We start from the raw sequence: 21,600 nt of genomic DNA, 5'->3' as shown, positions 1-21,600 counted from the left end.
GATGGAGAAGAAGAGGAAAAGCAAGTATCAAATTGTGTATCATGGAAGGTCCCCACTGGAAGGGACCTTTGCAGACACTCCTCTCTGGGAAACAGGCTGAAAAGTCTGCTTCAAGTTACCAGCGATCCTAGGTCCTCGGTGCAGGGTCCCTTTGCTGGTGGCGGAGCCGGAGGGACATGGTGGCCACAGCAGGTGGAGCCTGCTGACCAGGGTGAGGACATCTGTGTCTATGCCGGCAGATCGGGGCACTCAGGGCTGCTCACTTGTCAGCTGCAACGTGGCCCCAGGTTTCCAAGTTGAAGGTCAGAACTCTCAGATGTCAGTCAAGGATTTATATTATTTGAGCACTCTTAACTGTTTTAGGGTAAAGTCAAAAAATTTTAATTTATATTCAGGCTGTTGTATTCCAGCCGTGGTATTTATTTAGCTGGTAGAGGGTGTGTGTGTGTGTGTGTGTGTGTGTGTGTACACATACATCATAATACAAATAACTATCTTTACCTCAAGTATATTTTCTAGATTTCATTTATCTCCCTTATTCATGATAAACCTCCTTAGCCTCGGCTGTGACTCTTTATTGGCTTATTGACTATTATTAAGAAGGAAAATAAAGTGCGTAATTAGAGCAATGAGAATGACATTCTGCAGTTACAAAAATAATACGGGCTAATGTCACAACTGCCATGCTGAGTGACAGAAGCCAGCCCTGACCCTTGCTGTAAGAGTCCGCTACAGAAAGAGGCAAATGCCATGTGTGTTATTAGAAGGCAAGATGGTGGTTACCTTGGGAGGGGACGATGATTGGATGGGGACACCAGGGGGGCTTTCTGGGGAGCTGATGTTCCTTTTCTTGCTCTGGGTACTGGCCACGTGTGTTGGCACTTGTGAAAATGCATTGAGCTGTGCTCTTATGAGCACTTTTCTGAATGCATATAATGCATTTCATCATGCATTTTGCTAAAAAAGTTTAGCAAAACCAGTCTGAAACTTGGAAACTACCATGGCTAGGTCCCCGGGCTTCTTAAGTAAGTTAGAAGTCTATAACTTAACCGAATCTTAAAACCAGTCATAGTAGTCCAAATACTGAGTTGAGAGCAAAGTATTCTTTAGTGGAGTCAGGAAGAGAGTTTCTTCCCCCTTTCTGCCATCAGGTTTAACTTCAGGCCAGTTGGTGAGGTGTTTGCTCCGGCATCGTCTTACCTCTCCGTGTGTCCTTTTCTTCAGACCCCTGTGCTGCCTCATAGCACTGGGCTGGGCATCTACCCAGGCCCGTCCTCCCTTACAAAATGCCAACATTTCCCACCATATCCCCAGCCCCATATCAAACCTCATTCCTTCCAGGACAGCCAGGTGTCAGGGCTGGTGAGCAGGTGGGGTGGGAGGGAGGCTGGGGGGGGGGCAGGGAAGCAGATATATTGAACAGAAATATACATACATGTGTACGTGTGAATGACCGTTAGCCCACCCCCCCCCACCCCCGCGTGCAATTTGCATCTGCAAAAGACGGTGTTTACTGGCCCAGTGGAATTACTATTTGTTGGGCTTGCAGGCAGTGGGAACACAAAAGATGGGTATTTAAGAAAATGACCTACCTGAGGAATCAAAATGGGTAATTATTCCAGGTTAAGACACATTCAGGTCATTTTGTCTGAGACTGACTAAAAGTGGGGGGTGCATTAGTTCATTTCTGAAGTGTAACAGAAACCCTCAAAATCTCCGTGGCATTCAAAAACGAGTATTTCTGTTCATGCTCTTGGCTTAACTGATCTCAGCGGGGCTGTGCCAGGCTGGACTCCAGGCTTCCGTCAGGTTTGGGTTGGTTCCATGGCTTCACTCTGGGGCTCAGGCTAAGAGGGCAGCGGTTGTGAGAGACAGATCCTTCTCCTGGTGGATCACAGGGGCCTAGAGGGCAAGGCAGGCTGGCTGTGCGCGTGCACTTAAAGCAGCTGCTCGTGTTACAGCTACTACCAGCCCATTGGCCAAACCTAGTCACGTGGCTGAGCCCCAAGTCAGGACACAGGGAAGTACGCTCACTGTGAAGCTTTGGCAAGGGTGGGGGGGGGTAATAATTCTGATATGGGGGCGGGGGGGGTTGAAGAATTGGGAGTAGTGATCCGGTCTCATAGAGGAGGGACCAAGTCCAAGTCAAGGTGTTGACGGCGAACGGTCCCTGTGTTGGTTGGGAGGTGGAACCCCCCACCCCATCAGCCAGAATTCAGATCGAATCTTGCATAACTAGCCCTTTGAGGATTAATAACTATGTAAAATTACTCTCAAACTTACCTTTGTTCCTTGAGGAGGGAAAAGTACTCAGGAAAATTTTCTCTGTTTTCTTCTCCAGCCCATATACTGATACGTATCATACTCCCCATGATTTTCTCCATTTTGCTCATCATGATCTTATGCTACTTGAAAAGTCAATGGTAAGTGCGTGGGGAAGATTTTATCTAAGAAGACAGAGAAATATCTAGAAAAGAGTTTAATAAGATAGAAATCACACGGAATAAAATGAGAGAAGGTGCTACAAAGGTGAAGGACAGAGACTTCGATGAAAATGTGAAAATTCTATTAACATTTTTGCTTTTCAGGTCGAGACATAAGGAAAACAATAGCCGTTTGAAAAGATTGCAAAGCCTGTTCAGTAACACTAGTTAAGATTATGGTATTTCACGTAGTGTGTGCTTGGCAGTATTCTAAGTGATTCTGAGTACTTTGCCTCCGGCTCATTTAATCCTCTCCACGCCACTTGTAAGTAAGAGCCTTATCTCCGTTGAATGGATGAGAAGATGTAAACATAGCGGAGTTAAATAGCCTGGCCAAGGTCCCACAGTCAGTGATAGAGGGAGGGTGAGCACCCAGGAAGCTGACTGCAGACTTCTCTAAACTATTCACTATATTGCAAAATTCAGTCTAATTTTCACTGTTTTGTAGGATGAAGGAGAAGTGTTACCCTGACATTCCAGATCCTTACAAGAGCAGCGTTCTGTCATTAATAAAATCCAAGGTAAATGCTGGGAGATTGTACGTATACCATGTATCTGTTAAAGACTAATCGAAGGTTAGGGCTGTGATAGTACTTTTCTAGACTTCCTTAGAAGATATAACAGCGATGGCCACCTCATCTCCCAGGGCTGTGAAATGGGTGAATGGAGCCTTGAGATTTCTTCCATCGGGGGAAATCCTTTGGTTTGCAACAGCACCTGCAGTTAACTTGTGACTAGGAGAACACACACACAAAACCTGAAGCCCTGAGTGCGTTTCGCATATACTTTATATACTCTGACACACACACACACACACACACACACACACACACTATTTGCATTTCTTTTGTTTGTTCCAGGAGAACCCCCGCCTAACAATAATGAATGTCAAGGACTGTATTCCAGATGCTATTGAAGTCATAAACAAGCAGGAAGGCACTAGGAAGTCACTGACAGAAACTGAACCCACCAAGCCCACCTACCTTTACCTCCTCCCAACAGAGAAGAGCCACTCCGGGCCTGGCCCCTGCATCTGTTTTGAGAACTTTACCTATAATCAGGCGGCTTCTGACTCCGTTTCTTGTGGCCACGTCCCAGTAACCCCTAAAGCCCAGCCAAGTCAGCTGGGACTGTTGACATCATCTGAAAATGTACCGAAGGCACTAGGAAAAAACTACGTCAACTCCCTGGGAGAAATACCAGCTGGAGAAACTAATTTGAATTATGTGTCCCAGTTGGCCTCACCCATGTGTGGAGACAAGTCCAGTCTCCCCACAAATCCACCAGAGCCAGCACTGTGTTCAGAGTACAAAACGCAAATGGCCATTCCCATGGGTCTGGCCTCTCCTCCCTCGATTACCCTCTTAGATGAAGGTGAGCACGACCACTAATCAGTATGTACCCGTCGCATGCCTTTCTGCTACACAGACATGAACAGGAGGCTCGGCGGCACCATTCTGTCACCAGATGCCTCGGTACGTAAACCCACCGAGCGGTCACGGGGGGCGTGTGAGACCACTACAGTCCGGCTCGGGTTGAGAGGTCAGGAGCTATGGAACTTAGCACTCCTCCTTGGAGCAGGCTTGCCGTAGACATGGCAGGCTCCTGGGGACAGGCTCCCCTTGCTGGTGTGCTCCAGGCCCACCTTTCGAAAAGCAGGCCTGGAACCTGACATAGAGATAGACCCCAGACCCTCAGTACTGGACAGGGGGGCTGTGGTCCCACAAGTTCAGTTTTTAGTGAGGAAATTTTCCATTAAGCTTTACCCCCACGTTCCGTATCTTTAGGGTAAAGGAACTAGATTTAAGGTTTTAATAAAGGCCACAGAAGATTCGATACTAGAGCATGAAGTGTCAATGTTATTCCGGGTGTGTTTAATGAAAAAAATCACAGACGTTTGAGGGTAAAACAGATTTTAGACTTGCCTTGAAGCGATGATAATCTGTAGTTCACCGATGCAGTAAAATGAACTCTTCTGGGGGCACAGACCTTAGAAAGGTAGACACGTGAATGATCAGGAAGATCCCAACTGCCTTTCCACTGAACCTATTGCATGCGACGCAAGAGCGGGACTGGCAGGGACTCTTAACTTACTGTCAGGATAACAGCACTCCTACTTGGTAGACATCAGTCTTTGACCGTGCTTTTTGACAACTACCTCTGAATAGAAACGAGAAAATGTTATTAATTCCATTCACATTTTCTGTTTCCTCTTTTTTTCAAGAACTACTATACAGAAATGACCTGTTCTCATTTGGCACCCTTTGGTCTTTGCAATGGTCTGGGTCAAGAAAATACCCTCACTGTCTTCATTTATATTCCTGTTATGCTAACATAATGAATAAAGTGCACCCCCATCGTTGGGCATGGTTTAGACATAATTGTAAAAAGCTCTATATAGGGTGGGGAAATTCTGTATTCGCTCAGCAGCGGCTTTGTCTCCTTGAACCAGTATGTACAAGGCACCGGGGGCATAGCGGGCATTCCACACGTGCCCGGTCCTTTCTCTGCCTTCTGCCCATCGGCGCTTTACGTTTATTTACCATGTTTTAAGCAAGCATGTTTAGGAACTCCTCGCTTGCTGTGCCGGAAGCGACAGCGCCTCCGCCTCTGGTACCGAACGCCCCGCACTGTGTCATCGGCACCACACAGCCAAGACTGAGAGCAAAAGACGCACACCTCCAAGTAAGGTGACTGCCAACTGGCCGAAATAGACCAGCACAAGCAGGGCTTCTGTTCAGGCTTTTCAACCTTTTCCTTAGAACTGAACCTTTTGGTGGAGAACTGGGCATGTATTCCTAACACTGTAAAAATGAGTATCTTGAGTAATCTAACAGCTTTGAGAAGACTTTGGGGGCCAGTATTGTCATCACTTAGACTCCTTGCTCCTTTCTCATGCAACTATAAAAGAAATGGCAATGGCAGTGAAGACAGATTTGTAACTAGTGTCTTTCATATGGATTTTCTTTTAAAAATAATCCACAAAACCTTGAAGTCATTTTTGTTGCAAAAAAGCCTTAATTAAAATATTTCGCAGCTGCATTTTGTGTGTTCTCTACCTCAATGAAATGAAAATCTAACAGTAAGTATAGCCAGTCACCTCATGAGCTCACTAAAAATGTAAATTTGGGGATAACACTCCAAACCTCATCAGAATCTCCATGGCTTGAGACCTGAAATATGTGTGTCATCAGCTCCCTTCCAAGCATTTGGATGCACACTCAACCTTGAGAACCATAAAGCAAAATACCAACAGGAAATGTGGGGCTACATAACTTAATGCTTACAATATCACTATGACTGCAGTTTTGGCTATAAACATTCTCCCATGTCCGTAACACCAAACACGGTCATATTTAAAGCATTTGTCAATACTATGTGGCGTCTTAACAGCATTGCTTTAAGCAATGTTCTTCAGAAACTTTGAAATTTGTATTCATGTGTCAGAATTATTAGGATGAAAAAAATACTCCTGGAGAATTTCAAATGACAGAAAAGTATAGTAAGTTTAACAAACCCTTATGTATATCATCAGCCCCACAGCCACTAACCCACGGCTGTTTCAGTCCATCCGTACCCTTATCCGCCCTCCCTCCTGATATTTGGAAGCGAATTGTATGATTTCATCTGCAAATATGTGCGTTCCTCTAGATAAGCTCTACTTTTCCTAACATAACCGTGAATACCTTTAAAAAGAACTGTACCTAAAGCCGAATTAGTAACACTTCCTTAGAAATATCAGGGTATTTTGATGGTGGGCAGCACTGGTGTTAATGATCTCTAAATACCACATCAAACTGGAGAGCAGTCCTCAGCTGCCTGCAGGGGACCGTGACGGTTCAGGCTGGGTGCAGGGACGCCGCCACACCAAACCACGGACTCGCCACCAAAGGTGCTTGCTCCCAGTCTAACACCTGACTCGTGCTGATTCTAACGAAACCGATTCCCCGCTAGGATGTGTATTTACTGAGAAGATCAAGTTGAATTAGACAACATCTAGTATTTCTTGTAAGAGCTCCATGGAAAGAAAACTGGCTTTCATCGCAAAGAATTTACAAAACATATTAAGCATTTTGCATAAAGAACCTTTAAAAACCCTTGAAGAGATACAACAGAAAATGTCTTCAGAATGAGCAGTTAAAAGATATACAGTAACTAAATATATTCAACTTAAAGCACCAAGCAAAGGCAGTTGACTTGATCCTCTAAGATAAGCATTAAAGAAACAAGCTTTAGTATTTTTTTCTTAAATCAATGCAAAAGTAGTTGCTACAATCTGAATGATTGTCCTCCTCAAAATTCCCATGTTGAAATCCTAACCCCCAAAGATAACGGTATTAGGAGATGGGGCCTTTGGAAGGTGATTAGGTCACAAGGCTGGAGCCCTCACGTACTCGGGATGAGTGTGCTTATGAGACCCGGGAGGGCTCCCTATTCCTTGTGCCACGTCAGGACACAACGAGAATTCTGGGGCCTAGGAGACGGCCCTCCCTCGACCATGCTAGCATTCTGGCCTCAGCCGTCCAGCCTCCAGAACCAGAGAAATAGATTTCTCTGTTGTTTATAAGCTACCCAATCTGTGGTGTATTATTACAGTCGCCTAAATGGACTAAGACGGTATTTTATTTTTGAGTATTTTTATATACCAAAGAGTCTTCTTTTTAAATGAAATAAACTTTCTAAAGTTTAGGTCTACAAAGATCAGCTGTATGATGATTATTAAGTATGCTTTTTTTAAGTTTATTTTGGGGCCCAAAACATGCACATACAGAAGGCAATGGGAAAACGATACACAGAAATATGCCCAAGAACCAAGTTATCCAAACAATCTGTTTCTGTAAGCGAGACTATCGTACCACACATAGTCAACTATAACCTAGCTTTGACCTGGCTTCGTCTTTGAATTTTACTCTCCAGCCTTGGTAATTTCCCTTGTGGTATTTTCTTTCGCCACTAGGTGGCTATATGATACCCTATCTGATGAGGACAAGTTTCTGCAGGAGAAATCAAATACCTTCCCACAAAAAGTCATCATCATACATACCATCATCACTTATATTGTATATTTCCTCGGAAAATTTAGAACTGTTTTAAAGACAGATCCAGTTTTTCAAACCTTTTACAATGAAGTAAAAAAAAAAAAAAAAAAAAAAACCAAGCTATAAAGTATTTGCTTAGATTATGAAGAATGTTTTTCTAAGTATAGATATGTTAAAACATTTGGAATAGGCCACTGATGTGTTAATGGAACTAGACTCTTATCTGTAGTACCTAAAAGTCATTTTTACCGGGCGTCACACGTATCAGCCATAGTGGCACTAATTCAAATCAACGCAATTCAATCCACTGATTGTTTTAAAATTTCAAATAGAACAACACAGGTTTTAAGAATTTTAAGTACATTTTATTAACAATGTATCCCTTTGATAAGATTATGCTTCAGGAGGCTTTTAATGCCCTTGACATAAACTGTACACATTATACAAAAACAAGAAAACCACACACGCGCGCGCGCACACACACACACACACACAATCAAGGTGAGCAAAACCATTTGGGGACAAACCTTCTTTAAATTATACACAACTCAATGAAATATTCTTACGGAAAATATATAAATACTTTTTCTTTCTATGTTACAGTTGTACAATATAAATCAGATTTCAATGTCTGTTCAGTGACCTACAAACACCAGAACCTCCAAATATGTAGCAGCTTATTACTAAATAAAAAAAGAATATCGTGTGGTTAGGGAGCATTAAGTCCGAGATTTTATTCACAATGCCTTACCACTTACCACTTTTCAAAACTAATCTACACCATTTGTTTTACAACGCAGCTTCAGGGTTTCTGCCAGGCCAGTAATGGAACATTTTTCAACTATTATCTACGAACAATTTTTATCTCCCCGCCTCTGCCCCAATGCTTTGTATATTTGTGCTAAATCAACCAACTTAGTGACAAAATTATAAGGTATACTTTTTGGCATAAATTATATTCTTCAAATTAAATATTTTATAAAAAGAATCAAATAAGATGTGCAATTAATGCGTGTTGTGGCATAGCTATCCACCTACATTACAAAAATACTCCAAAGGGGGGTGGGGAATCCACATTCTGTGTGAGTCATATAAACCTACTATGAATGAAATCTACTCTGGAAACCTGGAACTAAAAGAAAGAAAGAATGTTCCTAGAAAGATTCTCACAGATTTCAACGTTGTCTGATAGACACTGCTATCCATTTCACTAGTAGGCTTTTGTAAGGAAACTCTCACTGTAGTGATACTCTGGAAATGAAGCTGGTAATAATGGATTTCCTGAATGGGGAGACAAGGGAGACCTTCCCCAACTTACATTTTGGAAAACCTGAAATGTTCTTTCATCCCATCAGTTCTTCTCCCAAAACTCTCTCAGTTAGTTCTACCTTCTCTTTTTTCCCATGTGTATTGGATTGTTGATCTGAGACAACACTGGAAGCATAAAACAAAAGGGGGAAAACCTTCCTTCCAAAGGACTTTTCCCAGCGTGGTTTACAAAGCTAATCTCACACAAAGTTAGCACCTCACTCTTACCATGCAAAAACGACTGTGGTTGTAATCTGGACAATTTGATGGGTTTTTATTGCTCAATGATCTGTGCTTTAATGTGGGGATAAAAGGCATCTTCTGAATGGAATGAAAAAACAATTTATATAAAGAGCAGTAGACAAATCAGAATAAGCACTGACGCCTCACTGTCGAACGCTTTACCACCGTGATGTGCCCTGAAGAACTCAGCTTTAATTACCTCAAGCCCTGGATAAAAGAGCTGAAGACTATTAAAGCTACTATTTCAAAAGAACTTGTACACATGATGTTAGAATAACTGGCATAATGATGTATATCGATACCTCCAGAGAGCCTCTATTTTAATGTCACTGTCTTACAGAACGTACTTATGCTACTAATCTTTATTAGAAAATTTTTTATTAGGGAGACATTTCCCCCCTTCAAATCTACCTAGGCATAAATAGGAAATAAAAGTATAAGAAATCTTAGACCATATTTAATTATCAATACTAATTTCTAATTTCCTTATCATTTATCAGTATTTAGTATGTGAAGCTGAAATCTGTTCTTGAAAAAAAATTTCAATTAGAAATAACAATTCACTTTATAATTAGATATTCACAGCTTACAACAAGCACAACTGCCCAAATTCCTCCCAATTATTCAATAATTACCAATAGTACAAATTTATATGGACTAAGATTAATTCTAAAATCTCAAAAAACTACAGTATTGACATTATTTTGGTACTTTATAGTCTGGTAGTTATCTATTATTTATAGATGATTTTCTCAATTATTTCTATTACCACTGACACCATTCCTAATCTTTTCTGCTATAATTTAAAATTTTTAAATACTAAGTTAATCACTTGGCACTGCATGTGAGCATTTTGCATTATCAAAGTCTTTTATACAAATGAGTACTTGAAAACATATTAGACCCATCAGTGAAACATGGATAAACCAAATAGCACTATACATTTAAGTACAGACTTTTTTTTCCCCTTAGATTACTGATAACCACAAAACTCTGTCTCCCCAAACTAAGTGCTATAGGCAATTACTATAATGCATACATACATGTCTTTCAAAGTAAAAGTCAAAAAACAACAACAACAACAACAACAACAACAAAAAACTGTTAGGCTAATAGTAACAAAGACTTCATTCCAGGATGGATGAGTGAAATGAGGTCCAGGATGGGGACAGGCGTGTGTGTGTGTGTGTGTGTATGTGTGTGTGTGTGTGTGTGTTAAGAAAGAATTACTATTAACTTTTGAGGGATTAAACCACAGATTTTATACTCTATATTAACTGAGGTAGTGTTTAAAATGAATGTCTAAAATATGTCAACCCCATCATGAATGAATAAGATTACTAAATTACCTCCTTTGGAGTTTTTAACCACTATTTGGTCTAATATCTCTGACATTTGGTTTCTGGAAGGCAGTTCAATCGTCCAAGACCAAAGACCAAGGTGACAGGCAACCAACGTTCTTAAAAGTACTGTTAACATTTAAATAAACACTTGGGTTCAGTGATAAATTAAAGTGAAAAACAATATTTTATTGTCACTTGGTTTTACGAGAGCAAATCCGAAGAACCACTTCTGAACACGAGCAGCAGCCTGCAGCCCTTCTCTGCTGTGACAGTGACGCTGCTGCACGGTGCACGCGAGAACGCACCGGACGAAGCGCGGTCAAGAGGCGTTATGAAGTGAGATGAAGTGCTTCATCCCGGATGGAACTTTCAGTGCCAGTAAATTAAAAAAACAGAAACAAAACAAAACAAAAAACACAGTATCTCTGTGAGTTACGTTTCCTAGTTCACAGGGTTCTTTACAGAGATCTCAAAGAACAAGCCCGTTATAAAAACAATCTGTAATATGGGAAAATATTCATCAAGGTACTGTGTGGCAAAGCTGATGTGTAACTGTAAAAATGGTATAAACAAATGAATTAAAAAAGGGTCCTAATCAGTCCAGCTGGATTTTTTTTTCTATTATATATAGACCTCAAAAAAGATAATCCTTTCATTTACAAGCATTCTAATGGTGATGGCCATGCTATTTTTATATACAAATTTGCATATATGTTTAATTCCTGTAAAGATTTCCAAACATCTTTAAACATATACAAATTAAACACACAAATAAACAAAACCTTGCCCTCATCAACTTAACAGCTTCACAAATGTGATAAAGGCAATTGTGTTGATAAACTCACCTATCACCGCATTTAGTTTGTGCAAAACAAGAACACTGATATAAAAAAATTAAATTACTGCTGCTTTAAAATTTGGTACTTAAGGCTTTTCACTACAATTTTTAATCATAATTAAAGTTGCATTAATGATTTTTTTTTTAAGGAAATATGGCTCTTCTTTTCCCACGGAATGTGTAAATTGGAGGCAAACTTATCTCTTCCTCAGGAAATCCCAAGTGTCAACTTACTGCTTTCTTTTGCTTTAGGTCTCATTTAATAGTGCTCGCTCTGGTTCCTGTTTCAAATGGTGATATGGGAAGTTGATGCAAATGACAAGTCCACTGAAAACATGTGCAATTCTACAAATGGGAAATACTGAATTATAAAATGATGTTTCGATACGAATCAAGAACTGTAGTGAAAAACCTTAATTGGTTCGGATAGCCTATAACAACACACTGCAACAAAAGTGAAGAGACAGAAAACAAACAAACTGTGATGCAAGTCTAGTAACATCAAAATAACTTATACAAGTTCTGGGTTGTTGAGGCTCTTCTTTTGCTTTGAGGTTACAAACCTCTGAAGTAGTGTTACAAACGTTAGGAAAGATGCGGAAGGGCCAAAGTTCCCGCTCTAATACCAGCAGTTCTTGCACACCCCACTGTGGTAACGGGGTGCAGCCTCAGAGACACCGATTCCTGGTTTCCACGAATTAGTTAACAAACAAGGCATCTTTAGATTTACCCTAAAAAAAGAATTCAGAAATAACTGTGTGAAGGGTGCTTCTGCATATCCTATTATTGTTCCACTGTGGTTACGCTCTTAAAAGGAAAAAGTAGAAAACCTACGTAGGTATTCAGTGCTTGGCTCTTGCATACAATGGTAACTAAAATTCTTAAAAGTGTGGTAATGAACAGCGAACCCCCAGAGGGCTCAACAGGGACAAGAGGAAGTTGTTCCGGTTGGGGAAGTCCGCAGTTCCAACTGTGCGTGTACCAGTGATCGCTGGAACAGAAGCTACTCCTGTCTTTGCCGCCCGGTCAGCATTTTCTGAGGCTTTTTGTTAGGAACTCGGCAAGTCTGAGTATATATGGCGTCCATCTATGCACGCGATGAGCACCGAGGTCAGGACTCAGCAGCTGTGTCCACTGCAGGTGGCTTTGGTGGTGCTGCCAGCACAGCCTCTGCTTCTTCATGCATCTAGGAGAGAAGTGGTGACTTGCTGGCGTTTCAACAGATACAATCTGTCCTTTAACTTATCCAAACACAGAATTATTCTCGAAAGGTAAACTTCCTAAGTACGAGTGCTACTTACTTGTAAGAACTGTACATCTTGAAATAATTCTTGTATGAACCTCCGACACGGAAGTCTAAATGTGCAGTGTGAGAGCAAATGAGAAACCTCAGAATAAAGGCAGATGTCATCAAATGTTTGAGGATACTTCTCCTTAATTCTAAAACCGAAGAAAAGATGATGGTGGGATAAAAACTGTAAAAACAACTTACCTATTTTTCCGCCAAAATATCACTTTTGAAATGTTTTTCCTCTAGACATTGATTTGATGGCATATTGGCCTAAGAATATAAAATATTAAATATCCCTAGCTCACACTTAAACTAGACATTTTAAGTTTGGGGTTACCAGAAATACTCTTTTTCACTAGCATGAGAAATTGCAAAATTTATTTATCCACCTAGGATGACTTAACTATTTTCAAAATTAAATTTTTAAATAGAAATAAGTTTTTGGTTAAGTGTCCGACTCTTGATCTCAGCTCAGGGCGTGACCTCAGGGTCGTGAGTTCAAGGCCTATGTTGGGCTCCACGTCCAACTTAAAAAAAAAAATAGAAAGAAGTTTTAAAAGTTAGTTTGAAGTTATTAATATCCTTAACTGGGCTATCTCCTTTTATCTTCCACCTTCTAACAGTGGCTTTTAACTCAGAATCAGGGGTGGGGTATGCGGGGTAATACACAGGCTAAAGACCCGCTACTGCTAGAGAGTGTGTGGCCGGAAAGTCTGCAGGAGGACCTCTGTGTTACTATTTTGTTTTTTTTTATTTTTTGAGAGACAGAGTGAGACAAAGTGAGAGTGGGGGAGGGGCAGAGAGAGAGAGGGAGACACAGGATGGGAAGCAGGCTCCAGGCTCGGAGCTGTCAGCACAGAGCCCGACGTGGGGCTCGAACTCACGGACCGTGAGATTATGACCTGAGCCGAAGTCGGACGCTCAACTGACTGAGCCACCCAGGCGCCTCTGTGTTACTGTTTTTTTAAAGGCCCACAGGAGACTCTGCACTGTGTTTCTTCTGAGGACCACTGCTTTTCAACAGTGCAGACTGAAGATGGTAATGGTTCAATGTAACTTTCTTTTATCATGCTGCTCTGCTTTAGAAAAACAATAAAAATTCTGCAACTTGTACTACGAGAAAGAGGAAAAATAGGGGGGGAAGAATTAAACCAAGAAAATATCACTTGTTTTTGTATAGGTCCACTTATCTTAAATTGTTCAGTCTCACGATTCCCACCCTTTCTTAAAAATTATTCAAGACCCCAAAAAGCTTATTTTTGTGTGGGTTACAGTCACTGTTAATTACCATATTAGAAATTAAAATTGAGAAGATTTCAAAATATACATTAATTCTTTTAAAAAATAAGCCCATTACCTGTTAACATAAACACGTACATCTAATAAAAAGTATTTTCCAAAACTAAAAAGTGAGAAGAGTGGTATTGTTTTACATTTTTACAGATCTCTTCAAGTCCGGCTTAACAGAAGACAGATTCACATACCTACTTCTGCATTCCATTTGTTACTGTAATACATTATTTTGTTTGAAGTACACGAAGGAAATCTAGCCTCACACAGATATACCACGCAGAACTGTGGATGTAAGCTAATTAGTCTAACTTTTGAAGTGTTTCAAGGATCTTTTTTACCCTAAAGAGCAGAACAGAGAATACTCATGGTTTACTTACGTTAAAAGCCCAGTTTCATGACATTTAGTTGAAACTGAACTACTCAAATTAATGACTAATCTCAGAACTTCTTTGCGAAGGAGTATGCGGCACATTGGTGTATCATCTGGAATTGTTTTAACACCTGAAAAGGCGATTAAAATATTTTATCTTTATCACAATAGAAAATGATTACAACTCATGGAATTTGTTCTTAAACTAAAGATCTAAGACAGAGATAAACTGCGCATAATCTACTGATCGTTCTGGAAATAAAATTCTAATGCAAGAAGCCAACTAAAAGGACACACCTCAGCAGCTGATACAGGTGACTAAATACAGGTACTGATAAGGACACCTGACTAAAACAGGCTGGCCACAATTTTGAGATAACATCAATTAACATTATTTATCAACAACAACCACAAAACTAAGTATAGTTTTACTAACAATGTTTGGATTTGAATCTGAAACTTACCTAACAACAATTCTGTGCTTTTGGTGCTGCTGGCTGAGCCTTCTTGAGACACTCCATCACTGCATCCAGAAATCCCTGAAAACTTAGAAGGAACCACTTCTAAGGGATTATGGATAGTCTGCTCACACCAATCAGAATATGGAATGTCTTGAAGGTCTGAAGAAAAAATGAATTATTGCAATTAAAGTATCATTATAATGGCTTAATTCCTATGCTTGCATTATATACCAGAGAGGAGATGATTCCTTTTAATTTCTTTCCAATTTGCAACATTTTCCATAATGATCTTGGAAATAAATTCAGACTGTTCAGATAGTGAAATTTGTTAAATTCTAAAGATTTTATACATAAATTTTCCTAAATTACAAAAATAACATAAAACTATGTGATTAAAGAATTCAAATAAAGACATATATAGAATAAAACACGAAGGTACCTTATCTACTCCCTCACCCATGACTCCCACCCCCAAACTAAATGCCTCCCTAAAGGGAAATATGGTTAAAAAGTTTGACATATATGTATCTTTAAGATCTTTTGCTATTTTAAATTTCTTTTTCTTATTCTTTGGGTGTGGTAAGATTATACTATACTATTATTTATGACTTCCTTTCTCCCCATTTAATAATTACCAATATAAGAATCATACTTCCCTGGGCTTATCATCAGTTCATTCCTTAGAATTAAACTTACTACCCTTCCCATGCATTGCTAAGGTACTCCTAGATGGGATTTTGAAATCAACCAAACATCTCCAGTGTTTCTAAGATGACATTAATTTTTTTATTTAAAATTTTCCTGAGCACTTAAAGTGATTAGGGCAAATGGAAATCAGGAAGTCTTTGGCTATCCTTTTAGGGAGTAACACGGGTCAACCTATAAAATCATACAACCTTCGTACTATAAGACATACTGGAAATTAATTAAGACTCTCATCTCATGAAAGAAAAGAAATTCAGAGAAAGGAGACACACACTTAGCCAGAAGGTAAGAGCTCTTGACAGATGGTCCAGTAGTCTTTCTACTATAGCACGTTGTCACAGTACAGAAAAAAAGCCCTATTTTTAAAGCCCAGGAAACCAAACCAATGTCAATCTCCCCCTATGTTTTTTTTCCACAAAACAGATATCACCCCCTCCTCTCACCTCTAAGCACTTCCTAAGATTACTATTTACATAATACTAAGCAGCAAATGCTTTGGTTCCTTGGAAAAGAATAGTTATAAATTGGCGTAGTTTTAAAATTCTGGTTATTAAGGAAATCATGTGTCTTTCAGGCACTTAAAATAACACATGCTACTTCATCATTCATGGATTTAAAAAGTAAAACTATTGCCAAAAGATTTGAGAACTAAAGATGTACTTAAAAAGCAGCAGTGCCAAAGGCATCCAAATCGGTCAGGAGGAGGTCAAACTTCACTCTTCGCAGATGACATGATGCTCTATGTGGAAAACCCAAAAGATTCCACCAAAAAACTGCTAGAGCTGACTCATGAATTCAGCAAAGTTGCAGGATATAAAATCAGTGCACAGAAATCGGTTGCATTCCTATTCACCAAGAATGAAGCAACAGAAAGAGAAATCAAGGAATCGATCCCATTTATAATTGCACCCAAAACCATAAAATACCTAGGAATAAATCTAACGAAAGAGGTGAAAAATCTGTACGCTGAAAACTATAGAAATTTATGAAAGAAATTGAAGAAGACACAAAAAAATGGAAAAAGATTCCATGCTCCTGGATAGGAAGAACTAATATTGTTAAAATGTCGATACTACCCAAAGCAATCTGCATGTTCAATGTAATCCCTATCAAAATAACACTGGCATTCTTCACAGAGCTAGAACAAATAATCCTAAAATTTGTATGGAACTAGAAAAGACCCTGAATAGACAAAGCGATCTTGAAAAAGAACACCAAAGCAGGAGGCATCACAATCCCAGACTTCAAGCTATACTACAAAGCTGTAATCATCAAGACAGTATGGTACAAGAACAGACACTCAGATCAATGGAACAGAATAGAGAACCCAGAAATGGACCCATAAACGTATGGCCAACTCACTTTTGACAAAGCAGGAAAGAATATGCAATGGAATAAACACAGTCTTTTCAGCAAGTGGTGCTGGGAAAACTGGACAGCAACATGCAGAAGAATGAACCTGGACCACTTTCTTACACCATACACAAAAATAAACTCAAAATGGATGAAAGACCTTAATGTAAGACAGGAAGCCATCAAAATCCTCGAGGAGAAAGCAGGCAAAAACCTCTTTGATCCTGCCTGCAGCAACTTCTTATGCAACACGTCTCCAGAGGCAAGGGAAACAAAGGCAAAAATGAACTATTGGGACCTCATCAAAATAAAAAGCTTCTGCACAGCAAAGGAAACAATCAGCAAAACTAAAAGCCAACTGACAGAAGAACAGAGGGTTACTGGAGGGGTTGTGGGAGGGGGGATGGGCTAAATGGGTACGGGGCATTAAGGAATCTACTCCTGAAATCATTGTTGCACTATATGCTAACTAATTTGGATGTAAATTAAAAAAAAAAAAAAAAAAAAAAGCAGTAGTGCTGAATAACCAGGTAAGAGACGAACGTGTTATTTTAGACTCAGGTGATGAACTCCCCAGGGACTATGATGACAAAATATTCCAGCACAAGAACAGTAAGAAATTTAAACTATATTCAACTGACATGTTTCTGAAAACTTATAAACTTTTATATATTTCAGCCTTCCCTTTAGCCAGCGATGATGACTCCTAACATGTCTAACATGTTAGAATCACATCCTATCTCTGAACATGTCATCCGTTCTCATTTAAAAAAAAAAAAAAACTCATTCTTCTAAGTACACTAGAACTACATAATTGCACGAACATCTGTGAAGGTGGCAGAAGCAGAACAGGATGTTAGCAAATACCCTCTTCCAACAGCCTTTCCTTTGAGCTTTACATGTTTGAACATCTGCCAGACCAGATGTTCTAAAGAATGAAATGAGCTCTAGTCTTGATGTTCCTTTAAAATGGTCATTAAATAGTACAGGGATTAGTTTTTAGTTATCTGCCATGGACAATACGGATGTCTTCTTTCTGATATACAAAATCTTCCAGGTGGCCTACAGGAATGCTTCTGAAACTGTACTGTGCACATGAACAACCTGGGAATCTCGTGAAAGTGCAGATTCTGATTCTAGGTGTGGAGTGTGAGATTCTGCATTTCTGACAAACTCGTAGGTGATGCTGATGCTGCTGGTCCTCTGACCATACTCTGGGCAGCAAGAGATCTGCAGGGCCAGGTCTCTGCCTATCTCTCTAGGTCATACATCCTCTTCCGTCTTGCTTTCTGAGCTCTATTCACACAGGTGTCTTTTCAGTCCCTCCTACTTCCCACGTACACTCTCATAAGAGAAGACCTTTGCTCTGGCTGTTCACTCTCTCTTCAAATTCTCTATATGCCAGTCTTTACTTTGTTAGCTTCTATTCATTTTTTAGACCACAGCTCAATAATGACTTCTTCAGAAGTCTCCTCTTTGACTTGGTTGTATTCTACTTGGTTGTATTCCTTTGCTAATACCATGTACCTACCCTTGATGACACTTATTACAAATGCAGTACTGTATTTACAAAATCAATTGATCAAGTGACTGATCAGTCAATCCATTCATCCATTTCTTTCCCCCACTGAACTGAAGCTCAGAGAGTGTAAGAACAGTGTGTTATTTTTTGTTTTCCTTCCCTCACAAAAGTTTTCCTGGCATCTAGTTTAATGTCTGGCCCACGGTAGTGGCATAATAAATATTATGTCAAGGGCATCAATGAATAAAAGTTCGGTGACTTTTTAACCATTTGGCCTTCCTCCCTTCATGCTTCTGAGATGGGTATCAGCAACAAACTGCAATCATTTCCCAGTTCAGATTTTTCCCCTGCTGTTCCTTAGAAACACTTCACATCACTGGCGCACCAGCCGAGAGGCTCTGACAGCTATGCCAAGGTGAGCACCTTTCTGCTTCCAGCAAGTGTTTCACAAGTCCCAAACCCCATGACGCTCTCTGCCGATCACTCTCCCAGCTACAGGTCACAAATGGATTAGAATTAGCTGTGACTGTCTTCTGACTAGATAATTGGAGGGCTGGTTTCCCTATTTCTTGTTTGATAAAATTAAGTAGAAAACAGTATAGTAAAATCCATCGTAACTGTTCCTAAGTGTTTGATGAATAAGTATATAAATGAAGCAGAACTTGCAGAAACTAAAATATCATAAACGATGTAGAGCCAAATGATTTAAAATCACACTATTTTCTACCATGTATAATACATCAGAACAATATTGCCCAAACCTCTCACTCACAGGAAATGAGAATAATTACAGCACACTAGGGCCCTGGACGGGGCTGTTCACAGTGGAAAGTGCCTAGGCCAAGGGTTTGCCCAAACCCAGGCCCTAGGGGGCATGGAAACATTAAGGGAATTAATTAACTTAGCATACCCATATCTTATTTATGGTGCATCAGCATGCTGCAACCCATCAGTTGGAAAGCTCTGAATCAGACTATCAAGGAGAAATTTAGAAGAGTAACTCAGAGAACTTTAGTTATGACCAGGTTTTTCTTGAGTGTGGCTAAATGATATTCACCAAGAAAGGACATCTATGGAAACACTTTAAACACTCATATAAACACATATTAATTTGAAATTGCTAATACAGATGGTCCTCAACTGATGACAGGTCGACTTTATGATGGTGCAAAAATGATACACATTCAGTAGAAACTGCTTTAAAGGGGCGCCTGGGTGGCGCAGTCGGTTAAGCGTCCGACTTCAGCCAGGTCACGATCTCGCGGTCCGCGAGTTCGAGCCCCACGTCGGGCTCTGGGCTGATGGCTCAGAGCCTGGAGCCTGTTTCCGATTCTGTGTCTCCCTCTCTCTCTGCCCCTCCCCCGTTCATGCTGTGTCTCTCTCTGTCCCAAAAATAAATAAACGTTGAAAAAAAAAAAAAAAAAAAATTAAAAAAAAAAAAAAAAAAAAAAAAAAAAAAACTGCTTTAAATTTGGAATTTAGATCTTTCCCTGGGCTAGCGATCTGCAGTATGATCCTCTCTCGTGATGCTGGACAGTGACAGCGAGCCACAGCTCTGTCAGCCATGTGATCATGAGAGTAAACAGCTAATACACTACAACCGTCCTGTTCCCACAAAGCCATTCTGTTTCACGTTCAGCAGAGTATTTAATCAATTACATGACGTACTCAACACCTTACTATACCACAGACTTTGTGTTGATGATTCTGCCCAGCTGTAGTCTAATGTAAGTGCTCTGATCATGTTAGACTAGGGGTGCCTGGGTGGCTCAGCAAGAGTTGAATGCCCAACTCTTGATTTAGGCTCAGCTCGTGATCTCGTGGTCGTGGGATTGAGCCCTATGTCAGGCTCTGCACTGGGCGTGGATCCTGCTTGGGATTCTCTCTCTCCCTCTCCCGCTGCCCCTACGCAACAAGCTCTCTCTCAAAAAACATCAAAAACAAAGACAAAAAAACACTTAAACACAGAAAACAAAATAGTGATTGCCAGAGGAGAGATGGTGGGGCCAGAGGTGAAACAGATGCAGAGGATCAAGAGCACACCTATCACGATGAACACTGAGTAATGTACAGAATTGCTGAATCACTATACTGCACACCTGAAACTAACATAACACTGTACATTAACCATACTGGAATTTAAAAATATTGAAAGAAAACCAGAATTGTTGAATAGTTATATTGTACACTTGAAACTAATAGAACACTGTATTTTACTAACATTAGAGAAAAAAAGGGGGTGTGTGGGAGGCTCAGATGGTTAAGCCTCAGACTCTTGATTTCGGCTCAGGTCATGATCTTGCGGTTCTTGGGTTCGAGCCCCATGTCAGGCTCTGTGCTGACAGCGTGAAGCCCGCTTGGGATTCTGTCTTCCTCTCTCTCTGCCTCTCCCCCACTTGGCTCTCTCTTTCCAAAATAAATAAACATTAAAAAAAAACACAACAATAAAGGACAACAGACAGATCACACAAAGAGTCTATGTATTGGGCATGAACAGCCAGTTAAAGAACTGTCAACAGACTAATCCCAGAAAACAGTATGAAAGATGAACTGGAAGGGGCCAAAACTGGAGACAGAGACACTAACACTCCAATAGGAAATGATGAGTGACTGAACTAAGGCTAGGGTAGTAAGAATGGAGTAAGAGGGATGGTCATCAGAGCTGGGACATGACTTGTGACTGGAGCAGACTCAGATGATGTGGAAAAGCTCATAATCACTCACCTGAATGACTACATATTGCACTTAGTTGGTTACTGGGCTGGAAACCCAGAATTTCGATACAGACACAATAAAGGCAGTTATCATCTGTATGTTCCTGTAATCCAGTGTCTTCTGTACTTTCTAAAAACAGAGAAGCATCTGAATGGATTGAATTCATTATTTCTGTAAGACTCATCTGTTGTCGTAGCAAGTGAAAAGAGTTTTTTACAAGACCTCCAGTTCCAGATGGAAGACCTGTGCATAAGTAAACATGAAACAGAATCTGATAAAATCAATGACATCTCTTTCAAGGTACCTCAAACTATGTGAATTTTTGAAGAAGAAAAACTAGGGAAGAAAATCAGAAAGAAGTCTTTCTATGACTCAAAATCTAATTTGCTTTAAATTAGGAAATTAAAAGTAGAAGATATGCTTACTTATTAGTTTTATATGAAATTTTACATAGAAGATGGAAAATTAAAATTATACAATTAAGGCATCATTTCAATTATTCTCAGTATTTCCATAAAGAAATGTAATAATTCTAAGTCTAAAGAGGTAATTGTTTAAAAAGAATCAAGATTATGAAGCTTTAATCTGTGGCTGATATGCATATATTTGTTAAAATCTTACAGTTCATAACAGAGA

General features: G+C 39.9%; 2 protein-coding genes across 11 annotated transcripts in view; one reads left to right on the top strand and one right to left on the bottom strand.

Moving 5' to 3' along the window:
* OSMR (oncostatin M receptor) overlaps positions 1-5,525 on the top strand; it is a 52,499-nt gene extending 46,974 nt beyond the window's left edge. For all 4 annotated transcript variants that reach the window (XM_023238974.2, XM_045037956.1, XM_023238963.2 and 1 more), the window contains exons 16-18: positions 2,342-2,423; positions 2,932-3,004; positions 3,344-5,525. In XM_023238974.2, the coding sequence (XP_023094742.2) occupies positions 2,342-2,423; positions 2,932-3,004; positions 3,344-3,874 (686 nt within the window). In that variant the 3' untranslated portion in view covers positions 3,875-5,525. The remainder of the gene's footprint in view (positions 1-2,341; positions 2,424-2,931; positions 3,005-3,343) is intronic.
* A 2,340-nt stretch (positions 5,526-7,865) lies between these two features.
* The window catches only part of RICTOR (RPTOR independent companion of MTOR complex 2), a 122,829-nt gene continuing 109,094 nt past the window's right edge, over positions 7,866-21,600 (bottom strand). For 5 of the 7 annotated variants that reach the window (XM_023238910.2, XM_023238911.2, XM_023238925.2 and 2 more), the window contains 5 exons: positions 20,974-21,207; positions 14,673-14,828; positions 14,216-14,339; positions 12,556-12,694; positions 7,866-12,440 (listed from right to left, as the gene is read on the bottom strand). In XM_023238910.2, the coding sequence (XP_023094678.1) occupies positions 12,366-12,440; positions 12,556-12,694; positions 14,216-14,339; positions 14,673-14,828; positions 20,974-21,207 (728 nt within the window). In that variant the 3' untranslated portion in view covers positions 7,866-12,365. The remainder of the gene's footprint in view (positions 12,441-12,555; positions 12,695-14,215; positions 14,340-14,672; positions 14,829-20,973; positions 21,208-21,600) is intronic. The other 2 variants (XM_023238916.2, XM_023238949.2) reach the window with 1 other exon arrangement.

This window comes from Felis catus, chromosome A1, assembly GCF_018350175.1.
Source record: "Felis catus isolate Fca126 chromosome A1, F.catus_Fca126_mat1.0, whole genome shotgun sequence".
Taxonomy (NCBI): Eukaryota; Metazoa; Chordata; class Mammalia; order Carnivora; family Felidae; genus Felis; species Felis catus.
Note: the sequence above shows the minus strand (reverse complement) of the source record. Positions and strands in the feature narration are given on the sequence as shown.